At 35.9% G+C, this 14,732-nt stretch overlaps 1 protein-coding gene across 1 annotated transcript in view; it reads left to right on the top strand.

The window, feature by feature from the left end:
• Positions 1-2,473: 2,473 nt before the first annotated feature.
• LOC128236279 (uncharacterized) overlaps positions 2,474-14,732 on the top strand; it is a 42,063-nt gene continuing 29,804 nt past the window's right edge. Inside the window, exons 1-2 of the mRNA XM_052951161.1 lie at positions 2,474-2,864; positions 7,837-8,112. Coding sequence (XP_052807121.1) covers positions 2,827-2,864; positions 7,837-8,112 — 314 coding nt within the window. The 5' untranslated portion in view covers positions 2,474-2,826. The remainder of the gene's footprint in view (positions 2,865-7,836; positions 8,113-14,732) is intronic.

Below are 14,732 nucleotides of genomic sequence, written 5' to 3'. Positions count from 1 at the left end.
ATGAACGAGTGCATTACTCATAGACAGATAATAAGATATAACAGATTTCACAATGTGTCTTATGTGTATATATACACTGCGAATGAAGTGTTATAAATGTGTTTTTTTTTGTTATTTTTCAGCGACAATACAGTTTATCTCATTGAATGATCAAATGTTTGATTGCTTGAAAAGATAACTGATTAACTTAATCATACATACCCACTTTAAACGTGACGTATTGATTGATTTGTTATAATATTACACTAAAGCAACTTGGAAGAAGAATGGACAAATTATTTAGCGGGCCTTACGGTGCTTGATATGGGTTTGCTTTGATATACGAAAAAAAACACTATTCAAAAAAGAGGCGCTGACACTTATCACCCCATTGTCATGTTCAACAATCTTGACCACCAGACAAATCCACACAGTATACCTTAAAATGTTGAGCTTTTTTTATTTTTTTTACACGAGATTGCCACGCACGGGATTGCCAAGATAACTTGATATAATTTATTTTTATATGGAATCATAGTAATATATGCTTGTGGTTGTGAACAACTTTTTACCTTTTTGTTGCCATGGAATACATAAATCATTTAGATAACGATTTTGAAAGCAAACAGAAGAGAGACCCAGAATACACAATAGTTTTGGTACTTGATCAATGACGTAGAATTGTTTTTACTATTGGTAGCATTGCACTTTATCATATTCAATTTCATTATATATATTTTTTTATCAGTTTCAATGCACATGATATCTTTTTTTCTCGAATCAATACCTGTTGTTCTCAAGGCCATTTCTACATATCGGGCATGAGTTTAATTAAAGTCTTGGCATCGACATACGTTTGACGAAGGACGTTAACTGTAGATAGAAATAAAAGCTCATACATGTCCATACGTTTAGAAAAGCAAGTGTTTGCAGATGATATAGCCCTGAATGATTAATGGTCACATGGCTGTACTAGCAAATTATTATAAACGCAGTAATTGGTATGTCATTTTGTGTTTCTATTGATATCAAACTACCGACTTAACTACAAAATGCGGTGAGTGATAAGTAGGCTTATTGATTTTCCATATACGATTCCACCACATCGCTACAAAAACTACACGATGATCAACGTCAACCTCTTGAAAATAAGAAATCAAACTCAGAAGTGGGTAAACAATATGGAATCCTAAATTATGAACGTCATAAAAATAATCTACTCGGAAGCATTAGCATCATCTTGTTCTATAGTTGCTTTTTATTTTTCTCTTCTCCAAGACACACCAGATTTCATTATAAACGTTCACGGTAGCCTCACAAATGTGACAGGGGAGTAAATCCTCTCTCACCGAGAACCTATACAGTGTACATTCACACCGAACTCTAACTATGAACGTTCACTGAAGACTGAAGCAAGAGCTAGGGTAAACCCTCTCTCACCGAGTCCCGTTACACTGTAACGTCACTCCGAACTCTAACTTTTAACGTTCACTTTAGCGCCAACAAAGAACTGGGGGAGTAAATCCCCTCTCACCGAGTCCCATTACACTGTGACGTCACTGCTCACTCTAACTATTAACGTTCATTGTAGCCTCAATAAAGTATTGGGAGGTTAAACCCCCTCTTACCGAGTCCAATTACACTGTGCTGTCACACTTTGCTCGAACTACTTACGTTCACTGTTGCCTCGGCAAAGTGTTGGGTGAGTTAACCCCTCTTTCTGTGCCCCTTCATACTGCGCCGTCACACCTAACTCTAACCATTAACGTTAACTGCAGCTTTAAACTATCCAGCTCCAGATCCACATCAAGTATCTTCGTCAGGGTACGAACAGATTAGAAAAGTACATTGAGTTGAAAACTATAAGGAAGGCCATTTCAGAGATTACCCCTTGACAGCGGTGCGATGATAATTATGATATAACTGGATAAGAATAATCATCCTTTTGCTTTATCTTCAACAAATGCAGCCAATACTATAGAAACAGGGTAAACAATTATGTTAGAATAAAAATATCCACTTAATTGTGGTAGTGTTTCCTAAAATAAATAAAAACTCTATATACATTTGTATAATTAATGATAAGCAGTAAGCAATCAACCAGAGCGATGCTAACTGAATCGGTCAGCACGTAGTTTTCAGAACTAAGTGTATAATACCAGATGATATACTAAAAAAATGATGAAATAAATAGGCCTGGTGTAAAGCTAAAACATTTGGACAATTTTTGTTATCAAAGCTTGAATTTTTATCAAATACGTGCAAATACGGGAATTGCCTTAGCACTTCAGGATGTGGGGTCATCTAAACTCACAAAAAGTAATCATAATTGATAACCTGAAGTGACAATAGCGGATGTGTTCACAGTTGTTTCAAGTTTGGTATCTGGTTCCAGTTCTCTAAAGTGTGCTTTAAGTTACACTTCGTTTATAGAAACGGGTGAATAGTTATGCGGATTACTAATCAGTTTATAGAGTCGTAATTAAATGTCGTCTTTTCCTTAAACATAAAATATCTACCAGTTGTGCAACCCGGCTTCTCGTTGATATGGTTGACACAACTGTCATCATGGAAAGGACCATTCACTTTGTTGAAGTCAAGAACTGTCTGCTGCACATGATAAAGTACTTATAACATCAACATTGAATGTGTTATGATTATCATACATTTCCAACTTTTTATGATGGTCATATGTATGGAATCTACTATCATAGAAAGGTTATGTAAACATTACATAAAGAGAACATAGCAGATTCATTTCGGACATCACAAAAGGATTAAACGTGTCTGAAAATCGTCAGTCAAATTTGTGATATATACTTGACCTAACTCGTGTTACATATTATCATGGAACCAAGGAATACGCGCGTTGGTGTTCGTAACTCGTACGTACATCTTTTTATTATCAATTTCTGTTTAATAACACAATATTCTATTTAAAAAAAATGTACAATTTTTTTATACCAGAAGGACATATCGGGATCAGTTTGCTTTTTTGACCAAATTGTATGCAATCTTAATGCACCAGTCAATTCTAACCACGGCCCCCAGGTCCGGGGCTATACCGGGGATAGCCGGGGAAATGGACCGTGTTTTTACCTTCCAGATGGCCCCGCAGTGCCGGGTGAATGCGGTGGTTTTGTCAAAAAATAACGGGGAATGTGCCTTACCTAGGGTCCCTAGGGTGCGGGGGCATTTGGCAGGGATTTTACCAGCAGTTCGTCCCAGCAGGGCGGGGATTTTGCCCGGGCTTGGCTGGACAGAAAGTCAAAGTACCCGCTATTCCCCGGACTTAGCGGGCCATGGTTACAATTGACTGGTGCATAAATAAAGGAACTCGCTCATGGTTCGTAAAATGCACATTTTTAATTACGAATTAAGTGTGGTAAATCATAAGGAGTGTTAAAACAAAAATACCAAACGCTGGAGCTCGTCAGCAAATGCAAATATCGTCATTGAAGACCACAATTTTCATTAACGTTTATAAGGCGATTGAAAATTAATCACGTGTTGCGTGATTGGTTGATTGACATTGTCACGTGATATTATCAATGTATCCTTAACAGGTTAGCATATATCCACCAGTTTTGTTAAAGTCCCGTGGCCCTGTGGACTAACCGGCTATTTTCTATTGTTTTCTTGACTTGACCAGCGTGGGTTCGAACCCTAGTAAAACCAAAATACTCTTTTATGCTATAACTGTATTTTTTCTGCAATTTCGATATCATAGAGTACAATAAAAATAAAAAAAGTGTTTTCAGATGCATTACCGGGAAAACTAATTTTTGGTAAAAAAACATGAACAAGTCACTTTAAAGTACATTGCTGTACAGTGTATATTGCTATTGATATTCAAAAATCAATATAAGTGTAGTTCTGTAACTGCTGATTAACTCGAGTGATTAGCAATGTCATTTCTTCCTGTTAATATGATTGTATAAACAAACATGGAGGTAAAATTAAGTGATAAGTATCTGTGAGGGAAATATCATATTGTGCAAATGAACGGAAAATGAGCGCTATTGAACTGTTATTATGCAGTTAAGTGCTTCATCTCAGTGTTCTGCCATATACCTAAAATGGAGGATAACATAAGAAGGTACAGTTGATGTATAAAAATTGTTTTATTAATTTGTTTGTGATGTTAAAATCTTGTTATTTAAAGCTTAGAGCATTGCGAAGTTAATTGTACATGCAAACGCATTTTTAAAATGTTTTCGAAGACAGTTTTGTTAAATATATCATTCTAAACAACGCCTTTTGTAACTACTTGTGAAAACAGCGTAGTGTTTCTAGTTGTAAAAATGCCCGGTGTTTCTATTTGTAACTAAAACACCTGGTGTATCTAATTGTAAATACTGCAGGGTGTATCTATTTGTGAACACTGCCTTGTGTATCTTCTTGTAAACACTGCCTGGAAAATATGCCTGTGGACACTGCGCGGTGTAACTATTTGTGAGCACTGCGCGGTGTATCTATTTGTGAGCACTGCGCGGTGTATTAAATTGTGGTTAATGCGCCTCGTATCTTTTGATGAACACTGCGTGGTTTATCTATTTGTGAGCACTGCGTGGTGCTCGCGGTGTATCTATTTGTAAGCACTAAGCGGTGTATCTATTTGTGAGCACTAAGCGGTGTATCTATTTGTGAGCACTGCGTGGTGTATCTATTGATTAACACTGCGTGGTGTAACTGTTTGTGAGCACTGCGTGGTGTATCTATTGATGAACACTGCGTGGTGTATCTATTTGTGAGCACTGCGTGGTGTATCTATTGATTAACACTGCGTGGTGTATCTATGTGTGAGCACTGCGTGGTGTATCTATTATTGAACACTGCGTGGTGTAACTGTTTGTGAGCACTGCGTGGTGTATCTATTGATGAACACTGCGTGGTGTATCTATTTGTGAGCACTGCGTGGTTGATCAATTGATGAACACTGTGTGGTTTATTTTGTGGTTTATTTATTTGTGAGCACTGCGTGGTGTATCTATTTGTGAACACTGCGTGGTGTATCTATTTGTGAGCACTGCGTGGTGTATCTATTTGTGAGCACTGCGTGGTGTATCTATTTGTGAGCACTGCGCGGTGTATCTATTTGTGAACACTGCGCGGAGTATTTGTTTGTGAGCACTACGTGGTATTTCTATTATATTTACATCCGTACTTATTTTTTTGAACGATAAAAATTGAGTTCATTTTGCATGAGCCGGTCGACCTTTACTGATCTTTTTAGGCAGAGTTTGGCAAGAAAGCAACGCTCTGATTGGGCGCTGGTGAATCATCGCGCGTAGTGATCTTACTACGATCTTCTTTATTGCTAAATATAGCATGGCGCATGTTCTGTTGAATGCCGGCTCGTTTACATGTTTCTTTTTATGTTTTGCGAACATTAAAATGAAAGACATTATTTCCTTGAAATATCAATTGAAAAATACTTGATTTTTCATTTGATAACAAAAGAGCACGCATTGAACAACTAATAAAAACAAACTAAAATTGACGCGGTTTTTACTACGGTTCATCTGCAACAACTGTCAAACAAACACCGCTGATGATTCTGACTTTCGCGATTTCTTTCTAGGACAAATGTATGATCCATTATCGGATTCAGACAATGAATATCTTTCTTCGATATAATTAGGAGATATCTTCGTCCAGTTTATCTTCAATTTGAATACTTGAAATGAGTGGAGACTGTCAAAGTGTCATATATTTTCGCGAGTTCGAACAAACGTCTTAATATTGACAATACCAGAAGACTAGCACATCACAACACTTTAATATCTTTGCAAAAGTTACAAGACATCAAAAAATGAAATTATGACGTTATAATTACCTTGAACTGGAAGTTATCCATTAAATCACCGTGACCACATTGTTTATGCCCACTCACATGGGTCATGCATATGTAAAACAGGAGTTAAAATGTATCGAAAGTTCTCTTGATTAAAATGAACATATTACAACAAAATTCATTATTACATCCACATTTTTTTCAGAAACTACCAAATGATTAAAACAATCTTTGATTATATCTTTCTTTTTGAAAATTACTTATGGACTATTTATTATGCGGAGGAGAAAAAGAACGCCCAGCTAAAAACACCAAGTGCTCTTACCATTTACATTCGCTCTACACGTTTTGTTCCCCTTTGTTGTAATTAAAGACTTGTTCTCAAACACTATAAGGTCTAAAAATAAACAAATAAAAAGGGAAAATGTAAATATAAGTATATATATAAGTAAATATAAGTATCGCTCGGCCGCGAGTTTGCATATCCATAAACCGGCCTAGCGGTTTTTGGAAAATATGCAAAATCGCAGCCGATCGTTCATACTGCATGAACGCACAAAAAAAGAATCAATTATTAAATGAACACTACGTGGTGAATCTATTTGTGAGCACTGCGCGGTGTAACGTTTTGTAAACACTGCGTGGTGTATCTACTTGTTAACACTGCCTGGGGTATCTATTTGTGAACACTGCGCGGTGTTTCTTTTTAGGAGTACTGCGTTTTGTATCTTCTTGTCAACACTACGTGGCGTTTCTATTTGTGAACACTGCGTGGTGTATCTTCTTGTCAACACTGCGTTGTGTATCTACTTCTTAACACTGCGTGGTATATCTAATTGTAAACACTGTATTGTGCATCTTCTTGTGAACACTTCGGGGTGTATGAACTTATGATTACTGCGCTGTGTATCTTTTTGTCAACACTTCTTGGTGTATCTACTTGTGAACACTGCGTTGTGTATCTTTTGTCAACTCTTCGTAATGTTTCCACTTGTCAACACTGTGTGTTGTTTCTACTTGTGAACACTGCGTTGTGTATCCTTTTGTCAACAGATCATGGTGTATCCACTTGTGAACACTTCGTGGTGTTTCTACTTGTGAACACTTCGTGATGTATCTACTTGTAATATTTTTCTGGTGTATTCAATTGTAAACTCTGCGTGGTTTATTTACTTGTGGAGACTGCGTGGTGTTTCCACTTGTGAAGACTGCCTTGTGTTCCGACTTGTGAACACTAAGTGATTTATCTATTTGTGATGATTGTGTGGTGTATCCACTTGTGAACACTGCGTGGTGTATGTACTTGTAACATTGCGTGGTGTATGTACTTGTAACACTGCGTTTAGTATCCACTTGTGAACACTAGGTGATTTATCTATTTGTGAACACTGCGTGGTGTTTCCACTTGTGAACACTAGGTGATTTATCTATTTGTGAACACTGCGTGGTGTATCTACTTGTGAACACGAGGTGATTTATCTATTTGTGAACACTGCGTGGTGTTTCCACTTGTGAACACTAGGTGATTTATCTATTTGTGAACACTGCGTGGTGTATCTACTTGCAATCTCATTAAAATCATATCGTGACGTTCACTTCATTTCCTTACGTTATGTACGTAGCGTAACGTCGTGAAGCGTGTATTGAGGATCTGATTTTAATGAGATTGATCTACATGTGAACATTACTTGGTGTATGTACTTTTTAACACTGCGTGGTGTACGCACTTGTGAACTCTGTGATTTTCTACGAATGAGCACGGCTTTTTGTATTTATTTGTGAACACTGCGTGACGTATCTACTTGTGAACACTACTTCTGATCGATCTTTCTGTATATATATCGTTTATGATTAGTTAAATTCATTTCATTTGAACTTTTATTGTCATATAAAATGTGTAGATTTTGTATCCAATAATGTCACCATTTATTTAGGCTATGCTTTGCAACATATAATCATGAACTAAATGGAACTATTTCTGTTTCGGCATAACCTATATAAAATATAAACATGTCTTAGCCGTTAACTCACATTTTATGTTGATATTTTGATTACAACAGGAAGGTGTCCACCGTTCGGATGGAGCTTACTCCCGAGGTACCGGAAGGGGAAACCTCGAGGAAGAACTCCTTGAGGGACGCTATCATCGCAACCCACAGGCCAAAGCGGAAGGACTCGGTAGCTCCACTAATGTCGCCCACTGACACTACGGATGCCCGCCGGAAGTCGTCGGCCGTCTTTGGCAGCAACGATCTGCCTGAGATCGTCATAGGCACTGAGAAAGTCCGCCGCCTAAGCCGGAAACTCAGCCTAAAACCGCCAGCAAATCAATACTGGTAAGTTTCCTTAAATTGTGCCATATTTACTTATGCCGTAGCCTGAGTACACGACGTTAGAAGCGAAATTTGTGGGATGTACTGATCGAAAAATGTTTTTCATTTCGTTTCGATAATAAATGTAATACAGTTGTTGTAAAAGAATGATATTCAGAAAAGGCCAGTATTCACTTCAGTATTGCCTTACGTTGATTGGCTTAAACATTTAAATATAAATGCATCCCTTACTGAGGCTCAAGTCATGAGTGAATATGATACCAGACCTTGTTACATATGTGTAAACCATTTCACATCAAAACTTATGATCTTGGCATTTAGTATTACATTATCGTTCATGATTTTAATGAAAAATGGAGTTTTGTCAGTGAAATAACAACAGTGAAATTATAAAATTGATATGTTCATAGCAAAGTAAAGAATCATCAATTTTAAGAACTACTTATAACATAAGTTGCTTTATTTTCCCCTTGATTAAAACTAAATTCACCACCTTTGAATCAGAAACTCATGCCAAAATGAAAATTTGATATTAAAAAGGGTGCATTTAAATAAAAGATATTAATCTAAATAAACGACTGATCGATAAAGCTGCTCTCTAATAGACTGACCGTTTCGACAACTTTTATTTTTTGTCTTAGAATGAGCCAGATTTTGTGGAAATGTGAAGAAACCAGTGATATAAAACTGCTGACAAAAAGAAAAAATCTCAGTTTTACATATTTACGTTCGAAAAATGATGTTTTATGGTTAATGGTGTTACTAATGATTTTAGGTAAAATCAATTTTCTGGCTTTTCAAACATTTCCTTGAAAGTACGAACATTGGTTTGCGTACAAAACAAAAATACAGACGAGATCAAATGCTCGTATAAATTCGATATTATATCATCTATCAAATATTTTTTTTTAAAACTGTTGGGTCTCTCCCGAAAGTTTACACAATAAATAACTGATAATATTAGTATACCCGACTACGCCTTGTGAACAACCTAGCGTGGTCTTTTCTCTTTATCTTGAAAATTACCTGACTGCAAGCGCATCAGACTGATCTCTGACAGTGAGGGGTGATTGAATATCCATTTATCATAACAAACACTCTAAAACTTGAAAACATGTTTAAAATCCAATGTTAATCCACGTTTATTTAGCTTACGCGTTCTATCGTTCATGTAGTAAATCCCTGTTTAATGTAAGGATACAATTGTGCGTTAACTGTTATTTTGTGCAGCATAGATGCATTAAAAAAAGTTCATCGATGGATGTTCATTAAAGGATTGCACTGAAACACGAGTAAAAAATATACTGCAAAATAAATACTTTGGATGACTGTTCTCCACGACTGGCGTACAGATGACAGCTTCGTCATCAGCGAAAAAATCTTTGCGTGAAGGGCGTACGAAGGGAAGCAGCAAAGCAAACACTCTCTTCGAAAGGGTGTAATAAGAAATAAATTAAAACACTAATACAACTCCGAAAATAAGCATTAATGAAACATTTTGTTTTATTTCACTCGGGAGCTTATTAAACCTATATTTTCACTGTAGGTTACTTTTTAAAATACGTTTTTTTTTATAACAATCGTTTAATAAAATACGGTCTTACACTGAAATTAACAAATATCCTCTATGATTTACAATTTCCGTTTTTACTGTGCACATTAAATATATCATTTGCATTTAGAACTTAAAAAAGTACTTGATCTACGTCATTTAAAATATATTCATTATAATGTTTACATTTTCCTATAACAACATTTTAATGTTGCTTGAACTCATTTTGATTTTCCTGGGATAGATCTTATGAAGAAATAATACGTGAATTACCCAATATATTACATTTATTTGATGATATAGCTTATCGGATTTATTGTTAACATTAATAACTGACAAATATAGTTAACGAAGTCAATGCTGTATTGCTAAAGTTAATTATTGAATACCACCACAGGACTTGGTTTGGCCTTTAAAAGCTAATTACCCATATGTGCAAAATAACGGCTTAAGTAAAAAGTCGGCACAATATTGTTATAACAAGAACAGCATTCCAATATGATACAAGACTTCACAAAGTGGATTTTATGTCGGATAAGTATATTTACACTTCAATAAAAATAACGTACAAATTAAGTTATATCGCGGTATTATTTAGATGATTGATAATTTACAACGTTTAACATTTTTGTAAGTATCATTTAAATTGAGTACTTGTAATATAAGTTTCGTTGATATGTTTGACAAAGTTGCTTTCAGTTTTCGTCCGCTATTTTTCCAACGAATATTTTACAATAGACCATGAGCAAGGTTTGTGTGTATATCTAGACGGACATAGTCCCCGCGTAGTTTTGATCTATCCACTGGCGTTTGTGAGATGATTCTACGAGTACATTTACAGATACAGTGGTAAAGCGAACAGGCATTTCAAAGGAAACACGTCAATATGTTATGTTGTTTCAAAAATGTTTTAAGCGTGAAAACTGAAGCTATAAATAAATGCAATCAACACATTTGAGAATAACGCAAGAATAAAGGTTTTGAGCAAATATTTAGAGCGTTTTCATTATACCAGTATAGGAACTTATTAATGAGATTTAAGGTCAAATAATTTCATTGATACATTTCTCCCCAAGATCATTCTTACTTGGCTCAAACAGAATAATAACAATTATTTACATCGAATAAAGCAATGAAACGGGGTAAAGAAAATTCATTTACTCACTCAATACGTGAGTAAACTAATTATTCACTAATCTCAAAATACAACAACACAAACAGTTTAGGAATTGGCAATGTATTTGGTGAACATGTACACAGGAAAATGCAGTATTTGGATGCTAAAAGATTGGTTATAGCGTCTGAGCACATCTGGATCGTAACCTTGGTCAATCGTGGCCACGTCCGTCCTTAGAGTCAGCAACATCAATAATGACTGATATCTTAGAAAACATCATGAAACAACTGGAACGAAACTAAACATACGGTAAATCTTAAATCATAAAAATAACAAATACGTTACTAACTAATGTTAGGCAATCAAACAGTGGAATTCTGTAAATGAAAATAAATATGCATGTTAATAGAGCACATGTGACAGGAAAATCAACCTGAAAATAGGGATGGGATGGGCGGGAAATATTATCAAATTTATATCTTCGCTTTCAGACATTTCAAAATAACTTCTTATTTCACCAAATACAAAACATCGAGTGACGAAAACAAAATCGTTTTCCCCATATACCCACAAAAACACGAGGAAATCATGTTACTAGGGTCCCGTCAAACTAATCCACCTAAGTACTGAAGTACTACTAGTACTTGAACCAATCTCCTGAAATCAATAAAGTTTATATTTTTCAAAACGTGAATAATTGTATTTACTCACTCAATACGTGAGTAAACTAATTTTTCACTAATCTCAAATTACAACAACACAAACAGTTTAGGAATTGGCAATGTATTTGGTGAACATGTCGAGACAAACAAAGAGGGTAATATCCAATCAATTATTGCTATATCTATTCTTATTATTCATGTAACAGATAAATAAATATATGTAACAAATACAATAAAAAGTAAATATTACCTTTAACAGTGTCCCTTCCAAATTGAAGTCATCAAGACACTTCTCAACTTACATAATATGACAAACGTGTCTCATTACATAATTATCTAACCTAGATCACTTACTTGAAGATCTCTGTACATTACTATCAAACCGAAATATCACTAAAAGGTCTCTATACCTAACTATCAAACCTAAATATCACAAAGGGTCTCTATCCTTGGTTATCAAAGCTTACTATCACAAAGGGTATCTACTCCTAGCTATCGAAGCTAATTTCTTGAATGGGCCTCTAGCTTTAGTTTTATTGGCAACATATCACAAAATGGTCTCTAGACGAAGCAAGATATCACTAAAGGGCCTTTATCCTTGAATATCCAAGCTTAATATCGCAAAAAGGCCTATATCCAAAGTTATCTAAACTTAAGCTCACAAAGTGCATTTTGCCCTAAGGTAAACATCACAAAAGTGTCTCAAGTTCTAGCTATATCAGCTAGCTATCATAAAAGGGCCTTAACCCCTGGCTATCCAAACCAAATATCACAGAAGGACTTCAAGTCTTGGCTATCTAGCCCTAACTATCTAAGCTAAATATCCGAAAAGAACTCTAACCCAGGCTACCAAACAAAATATCACAAAAGGGCAGCTATCCCTAGCTATCTAAGCCAAATATCATAAAAGGGCATCTAGCCCTGGCTATTTTAGTCAAATATCACAAAAGGGCAGATAACCCTGGCTATCCAATTCAAATATCACAAAAGGGCAGCTAGCCCTGGCTATCTAAGTCAAATATCTCAAAAGAGCATCTAGCCCTAACTATCAAAGCTAAATATCCGAAAAGAACTCTAACCCCGACAATCAAAGCAAACTATCACAAAAGGGCCTCTATTTTGGTTATCTAAGTTAAATATCACTCAAGGGCCCATAACCTTGGCTATCCAAGCCATATAATACAAAAGGGCAGCTAGTCCTGGCTATCAAAACCAAATATCACAAAAGGGCAGCTTACCCTGGCTATCCAAGCTAAATATCACAAAAGGGCAGCTAGCCCTGGTTATCCAAGCCAATTTTCACAAAAGGGCAGCTAACCCTGGTTATCTAAGCCAAATATCACAAAAGGGCAGCAAGCCCTGGCTATCCAAGTCAAATATCATAAAAGGGTAACTAGCCCTGGCTATCTAAGTCAGTCACAAGTCACAAATCACAAAAGGACAGCTAGCCCTGACTATCAAAGTCAACTTTCACAAAAAAACTCTAGCCCCGGCTATCAAAAATAACTATCACAAAAGGGCCTCCATCCCTGGTAATCTAAACTACATACCACTAATGGGCCTATGACCCTGGCTATCTAAACAAACTATCACAAACGGGCAGCTAGCCCTAGGTATCCAAACAAAATATCACAAATGGACTTAAATTTTGGCTATCCAAGCCAAATACCAGAAACGAGAATATAGGCCTAACTATCTGAGCTAAATATCCAAAAAGAACTCTAGCCCCGGCTATCCAAACCAAATATCACAAAAGGGCCTCTAACCCGGCCTCTATCTAAACTAAATATCACTAAAGGGTCTATAACCCTGGTTATCCAAACAAAATATCACAAAAGGGCAGCTTGCCCTGGCTATCCAAGCCAAATATCACAAAAGGGCAGCAAGCCCTGGTTATCCAAACAAAATATCACAAAAGGGCAGCTAGCCCTGGCTATCCAAGCCAAATATCACAAAAGGGCAGCTAACCCTGGCTATCCAAGACAAATATTACAAAAGGGTAGGTAGCTCTGGCTGTCCAAGCCAAAAATCTCAAAAGGGCAGCTAGCCCAGGCTATCCAAGCCAAATATCACAAAAGGGCAGCTAGCCCTGGCTATCCAAGCCAAATATCACAAAAGGGCAGCTAGCCCTGGCTATCCAAGCCAAATATCACAAAAGGGCAGATAGCCCTGGCTATCCAAGCCAAAAATCTCAAAAGGGCAGCTAGCCCAGGCTATCCAAGCCAAATATCACAAAAGGGCAGCTAGCCCTGGCTATCCAAGCCAAATATCACACACTTAATTGAATACAAAATATTCAAACTAACTGTTTACTCTTTATCCCCCTAATAAAGCACACACACAAAAAATCTTTATATCTCTCTTCATTAGACCTTTAATGAGTATCTTAGTAATTGTCAATAAATGCTTTCAAACATAAATAAAACGTTTCATAAGTCTTAAATCAGTGTCACTGACAACCTTTCTTTTAAGGTTTCTTTTACATAATTGTCCATGGAAGAAGCACAATTCCAACTTCCATGTTTTTGTAATAATGTCTTTCAAATAATTTCTTTTCAGCACAAGCTATGACACCACCAGAACGAAACGAATGAAAACCAAAATGACTAGCATCTTAACCTATTTTAACTAATTTGGTCTTAAACAAATCATGTACAGTTGTCTAACTAATTGGTTTATCCAAAATTCTCAATTTATACGTATTAGTTTGTTTGTTTGTTTTTTTTTCTACAAATTCGCACAGCTCTAAAAACATACTCTGATGGATCACTGTCTATGCCAGATTTTATCAAAAAAAATATTAAAAAAAAAATCATTATGCGTTTTACCCATAACAACGTTATTTCCTTCTCTTTTAACGCCAGTCATTGGCTTTTCAATATAAATTTCACAATATGGGTCTTATACTGTATTGGAACGACTTAAAGAACTTCTTTAATCCTGAAAAAACCTGCAATTGCAGGAACAAAACTAGTAATATCTCTCAAGTCTCCCAAAGAACTGTTCTCAGAAACTAAAGCGTCTTTCAAAATCATCTTTCTTTTTAAAATTTCACTATTTATAAGCTCCTTTTTATTAACCGTTTTTCCCACTTTCCTTATGCAACCCAAAAGACAGTTTTACCAAGAATTACCACAAAGATAATTTTTATAAAAAACAACACTTGCCCAATACCGTAAAGTATAGATTTCAGTTTTGATTTACTAACTTTATCTTCCTGAATAACGATCACTAAACATAAGGCTATAGATACAGGTGAAGCTGGTAAACTTTTTTTTTATATATCTGATTT

This window comes from Mya arenaria, chromosome 5 (genome assembly GCF_026914265.1).
Source record: "Mya arenaria isolate MELC-2E11 chromosome 5, ASM2691426v1".
Lineage (NCBI taxonomy): Eukaryota > Metazoa > Mollusca > Bivalvia > Myida > Myidae > Mya > Mya arenaria.
Note: the sequence above shows the minus strand (reverse complement) of the source record. Positions and strands in the feature narration are given on the sequence as shown.